The sequence below is a fragment of the Limulus polyphemus genome, unplaced genomic scaffold, assembly GCF_000517525.1.
Source record: "Limulus polyphemus unplaced genomic scaffold, Limulus_polyphemus-2.1.2 Scaffold3691, whole genome shotgun sequence".
NCBI classification, from domain to species: domain Eukaryota; kingdom Metazoa; phylum Arthropoda; class Merostomata; order Xiphosura; family Limulidae; genus Limulus; species Limulus polyphemus.
Genome location: NW_013669301.1, coordinates 23286 through 29562, shown reverse-complemented (window position 1 = coordinate 29562; position 6277 = coordinate 23286). Strand labels below are relative to the sequence as shown.

The 6277-nt window shown below is 36.2% G+C and overlaps 1 protein-coding gene across 1 annotated transcript in view; it reads left to right on the top strand.

Moving 5' to 3' along the window:
* LOC106469861 (hyccin-like) overlaps positions 1-6277 on the top strand; it is a gene marked incomplete at its 3' end in the record, with an annotated part of 28090 nt that overhangs the window by 5121 nt on the left and 16692 nt on the right. The window contains exons 2-3 of the mRNA XM_022398431.1: positions 2339-2436; positions 2834-2941. Coding sequence (XP_022254139.1) covers positions 2395-2436; positions 2834-2941 — 150 coding nt within the window. The remainder of the gene's footprint in view (positions 1-2338; positions 2437-2833; positions 2942-6277) is intronic.

Sequence of the window (6277 nt, the reverse complement as noted above, 5' to 3'; positions counted from 1 at the left end):
CACGTGAGACGTTCGTTGTTATAGCGCGACTGTTGAAATTAAATGTATCGCAAAGTTATATTCAGAAAGAATAAACCAGTTTTATTTAAGAAAGGACTTGTGTCGCTAAAGTTTCGTCGGAACGAAGTTACGGAAAATTAACAAACGAACGGAGACGTAACAGTACATTACCAAACCGAAATACGAGTAAATGTCATGCAGTGTGTAAATTAAGACTTGTTCAGATTCAAAATACCATATTGTGTAGCATATATCATAGTATTACACACACACACCTCCCCAGCCTCTAAATGTTTATGAGGCGTTGGACCGTAAGAACCTTCTATTTGTGACATGTAGCATCAAAATGGGTAGTAGATCATATTCAAAAGATAAAAAAAAATTAGAATTTTCGCTTAATGGATCAAAATGCCATTGCCCCCTGATGAAGACAGGTTCACTTGTCGAAAGTTCTAAGATTTTATCGATTTTTAATTAAGCTAATGGGGCGTATAACCAAGCTAAGTTTTATGTTTGGGGTTCCTTGTAATTTATATCTTACAGTTCGTGTAAATTTTACCCCACTTCAAACTCTTCTTAGATGAGAGATATTTTGAAAAAAAGGAAAGCAACAGTTAGTGTTATAAAAAAAATCTTTCGAACCCAACTTGATTTATTATATACCGGCGAGTGCAGGAAAATCGTCTGGCATTTTGTCGGTGATGGCGGGATTAACGTAAACGTGTACGTGAGAGTTGTATTATACATACTTAAAACAGTTTTTGAAAAAACATCTCTTAAGAATTTACCCGGTGAGTAAATTGTAGTAGTGACCCCTGTGTTTTTAATTTTATGCTCAATCTTGGATGTCACCTAAAGTCTTTAATGTTTTCAAGAAATCTCGAGCCTACAATCGTGTACATAATTCGTTTTTTTGTTGAGTCATCGGTTGTAGCCAGATATACCGAAAACATTCCTATTTACATTTCTATACAACATAGAAAAGGTGTTAATATCCTTTCTTATAACTTAAAAACCAGAATACTCCAAATAGGCTTTCTAATGATGAAATAGTGTATTCGCGTTAGCCTCCAGCACTGCTTTGTAAAGATTACACGTAGCTGTGCATGTGTCAAACAGAACTGATTAATGTACTGTTAACCGAGAGACGGAAATTGCTGTTTACATTAAACTTTCTATTTCGAAAGTTGTGTTGTTTTAGTAATATTAAGTGTGTGTACCGCGTGCTAGCTTAATTTATACAACTCGAGCTCTGCAGTAGAAAATTTTATCCTTGTATGAACAAGTATTTGTATGGTTTTGAAACATAAGGTTACGTGTTCCTAACGTGTATGCTGTAACATAACACTTTTGTACGTCTATTAAAATAAATTAAAAAATTAATAGGCCTTATGACCAAAATTACACATTCTGTGTTATACTTATAGCGTCAGTTGGCAAACTTTCAAAGAAAATGATGAGCTTTTTTGTTAATAAACAATTCTGCATAGTTCAGAAGAAACTTTACTATATATGTATATATAAGTTATGACAATAATTATTTATATTTTACAACATGGCAGCTTCTACTTCTAGCATTTCAGTGAGCGAATGATGAGATAAAACTTAAATGTACTTACATGTGTGGTACTTTGTGTTGGGTATAATGAACTAGATATCTTTAACCATTAAAATTTTATTTCAGTCACAGCATTTCGTTCCGCAAACTATTAATTTTATTAAATTTACTGGAGCAAGGTTTTCGTTATTTTAAGCTTTACTATTGATCAGTGGCTGACTTTAGGCTTAACTGAGATCGTTAAAGCTCCCAACTCTCATTGTTGAATCACATCTGTTACGTTCTCTTGTAATTCGCGTGAAAACGTCAGATATTGATAAGATTAGACACTACTTGTCCCATGACGGTGTGTACACTGCTTTTTTTTATTTTTACGACACTAATAAATCCGTAACTGACCAATCAGTTTAATTAATGCATAATGAATCCTTTTAGCTCTGGAGAAACAAAATTTACCATAGCAAATATATTGAATTAAATGTCTTTTGGTTTTTTCTGAAGATAGTTAGAATATTTTTTATTGATATATACATATATATATAAATTGTTAGAAGATTTAACTAGGGTTGATCGCAACTCTCAATGAAACTTTGGTTGTTAGTGTCATGATTGTTTTCTATATAGTTCTTTTAAGCTATGGGAGTACTATTCATGATGATGAGCCTCTGTAGTTACTTGATAACTTTATGAAAAACGTTTATAAAGATGGCTATTTTTGATGCTAACAAACAGCTGTGTATTAGCTGTTATGATGAGATAAATGGTTTTTCTTTTATCTAGTTGTACAACCGGTTACCGTGGCTCCTGTGTCATTAAATAAGAATGAAGCTAAGGGTATGGCCGACACTATTGTTCGGGAATGGCTGGCTGATTACAAGGTAAGACCTGTTGATCTATAGTCATTGAGAGCTCTAAATGTAAGAAAATCTATTATCAGCTGCAAACAAGAAGCACAACAGAAAACTGCAAAAGACCCTTTATATATATATTTATATTTGAAAATAGTATTATGATTGTCCATTCAAAATGCTTGCATCATATGATGTCAACCACAGTTGAAGAGTTAAGAAAGGTTTGAAGCAATGCAGAGATCTAAAAGTAAACCTTAGAGTTGCCTTTATGATGTAACTTAGTTTCAAGTCAGATTTTAAAACTAAATGTACTATAATTTCGATAGCTCTGGAATATATACGTCTACATTCTCATCGTTTGAATGACAATTTTTTGATTAATTTAAGACTATTTACCTGGTTAATTTTGTGTATTTATTTTCAGGATCTCAGCTTGGCAGAAGTGCCCAGTTTTGCTTCAACAATCAAACAAAACACTGAATTGATTCAAGCAATTTTTACAGTATTAGAAGAAAAGAAATATCATGTTGAGGTAAGTAACGATCTTGTTCCTAAACTATGGGTTTTACACTTTCAATGCCCCCCCCCAAAAAAAAAATTTTAACACCTGCCCAAGTGTCAATTCTTAACTATATACCAGTAAAATTCTATGTAATAACTGTATGGCCAGGTGTTTAGGGAGCTTCACTCACAATCTGACAGTCATGGGATCATATCCCCATCCCACCAAACATGCTTGCCCTTTCAGCCGTGGGGGTGTTATATGTGATGGTCAATCCCATTATCTGTTGCTAAAGGAGTAGCCCAAAAGTTGGCGGTGGGTGGTGATGACTAGCCACCTTCTCTCTAGTCTTTCGCTGCTAAATGAGGGACGGCTAACGTAGATAGCCTCCGTGCAAGTTTTAGCAAAATTCAAAACTAAAACAAATTATAACCATAAGAGATGCAAGAATAAATGTTAATTGTATTGCAGTGAATTGGAGAATGATTGTTGTGTAAAAGTGTTTATTTTATAAAAAAACCATTAAAAGATTTTTATTGATAACAGATGTCACGGTCATTGAATCCTAAGTTGTAGAAGATCAAAGCGATTGAGGTGAAGGTAGAATAGTGTCGAGTAAACAACATTAACAGAAGAGAGAGGTTTATACTCTCGCAATCATATTAGTAGCTGAAGCAAATTAACTAACGTCGATAAGAAAGGTGAAATGTTGAAATAGTATAACTTTCTATCCTGTGAAACTAAGTAATCTTCATATTGTATCTATATGGTTTTGAGTCCATTTTACTTCACCGTATAAATCAACTAAGGTATGCAAATAATGTTATGACATTTCATTATTTGATATCATACAGCGGACCAACTGTTTAACGACCGTCTATTTATGTTAAGGATTTCTCTATATACGGCCTTCATGTTGCTTGATAAAACATAATTACACGTTTCATAGTAACTTAGTTCCTATTACTTACAACGTGGAAGCTACCTTCTTACAGTTTTCACAAAAAGGAACCTACATTGTGAATACCAGATTTGTTAACAAGTAAATTTTAAGTCTACTTAGGTTCCAGTTTTTCTTCATATGGGATTCATTCCCTACACTTTTCTTCCCATTTTAGTATGTTGACTAATTCATTTTGTTTTTCTTTTTTTAGTTTATCCTTTTACAGTCCCTACTTTATAATTATTACCATTCATCTCATTTAGTTTCTAATTTATCGTTCTTGCCATTAATTGATTGGTTTCCTGTAGTCTTCTGGACAGGTTCGTATCTACCATGGTTCCAGATTTTTCTTCAACTCAACATCATAAGGGATGCATACCTCACATCATTTTCTTCCCGTTTTTCACTTCGTTAACTATTTCATTTTGTTTTTCTTTCTAGTTTGTACTTTTTACAGTTACTTTAGTTTAATCTCTATTTTATACTTCTTGTATACTTCTTATATGCCAGTGTCTGTCATATCTGCTTCCCCGTATAATGACTGAACTCATTTTCGAAGATCTTAAAATTGCAGTTCTCCCTGTCCTTATCATGGAATGCCTTCCATACTTCCATAGCAGTATCTGCTAGACCTACTTTACACATTTTCAGACACGTTTTGCAGAATATCATCTTCATGTTTTCTGTGCTTTTCCATTTTGTCTCTTTTTGGGTTTGGGTACTAACAAGCTTTACCTTCTACGGGCTTACAATTTTTACCTTAGTTTAACTTCAGCCATTTTTCTCTCCCCCCCCCCTCTATCATCACTCATGCCTTTAATGTTTCCTGTTTCCCTTTATTCGGTGTTTTGTTTACATTTCGGGTTTGATGAGGGGTACCTCCTCTTTCTTCCCCTATGTTGGGGTGTTTGCCATCTTCTGTTTATACCCTCCTCACATGGCTTCTTTGCTTTTGGGTTAGTATAGGGTGTGACACTGTTGTTTGTTTCCCTTTCCATTATTAATAGGGTTTTATGATCTGTTCCTTTTCTTGTCTTGTCCCTTTTATGGGAGCATTGCTCCTATGGGTGGCACCTGTTTGCAGTTCCTCCTATTTCATGTATAAGTTCTGCTTTTTTGGGCCCCACACATAATATTCATATCCTTGCATGTCATGTTCTGGGTGCTCTTGCTGAGTTTGCAGTTTGTTTTTCTCATCTATCCATCGGAGTGATCTATCGATTCTCTTGTTTTCTGGTGACTTTGTCTTCCATGGGACTCACCCAACATAGATCTGTTTACTACATCTCTTAACCTCCCATTACCTCTATTTGGCATCCAGTACCTCCTCCTCTAGCTAGGGCTGTTGATGCCTTTGGCCAGGATTGGCCCCACACGTTCCTGTATGTTCATTCACCCCCCCCCCCCATCCTTTTACTTCCATGGGTGATTTCCCTCATCCCTACCATTCTGTGTTAGGTCCTTCTTATGGCTAGCTCAACTGTGGTTTCTGTGATTTCTCCAGCTCCAACTTTTACTTCCACTGCCTCTTCCTTTGTCTCCTGCCCCTCTTCATCCACTTCGTTCGCCAGTACTCCATCCAGACATTCACATCATTTGTCTTCATGTTTGGCTCTTATTCAGTCCATGGTGGGGAGATCAGATTTATACCTGCAGTTAGCTTTCTTTTAGCTTGTCCCATTTGCTCTTCGTCAGTGGGCATTTATTGGCATAAATGGAAAGTGTTCTGCAGTTAATCTACAAGTCAGAGATTTCCTGCGGATCGAACCCCTGTGTCTCGGGTGGCAGAGTTTCTTCCCTGGTTTTTCGACCATGGGTTATCGGGTAGTCATGTCCCATGCCTTTGTTTGTTTTTTTCACGATACTGTGGAGTTTTTAACCTCACCTATGCTTACTATGTTCCTTCCGGATTAGTCGTCCTCCCTGACTGCCTACCATTCTGACCTGGGATATTATTATGATTTTTTTCCCCTCACTTTACCTTAATTTGCATCACTTTCCTTCTGTTCCATGTTTCATTTTACCTTCAAACATACAGTATGGGTTCCACATAAAATGGCTATAACCATTCACTTCAGAGTAAAGCAGTGCTGTACTGCCAGTGTAGATGATGTAATATCCTCCGATTTGGGATTAGTCATACAACCTAGTGAGATGTCAAAATGCAGTCCCCCCCCTCCCTCCTTCAATAAGGAGCCTTCATCCTACTCTCACATGGATGTCAATACCTCGTGGGCTGGTTTTGTATTTCGAGTGAACCAATCAACATAAGTCCTCACACAGGTTTAGGGTTGTCTATCTTCCTCCCTCAATTTCCTCATGTGTTGTGGGTCACAGCAGGGGTACATGGGATTATTCTGGTTCTATCCTTGGCTCTCCCTCGTTCTCTTTTATTACTCTTTGGATTGTCTCAACCTGTTTCA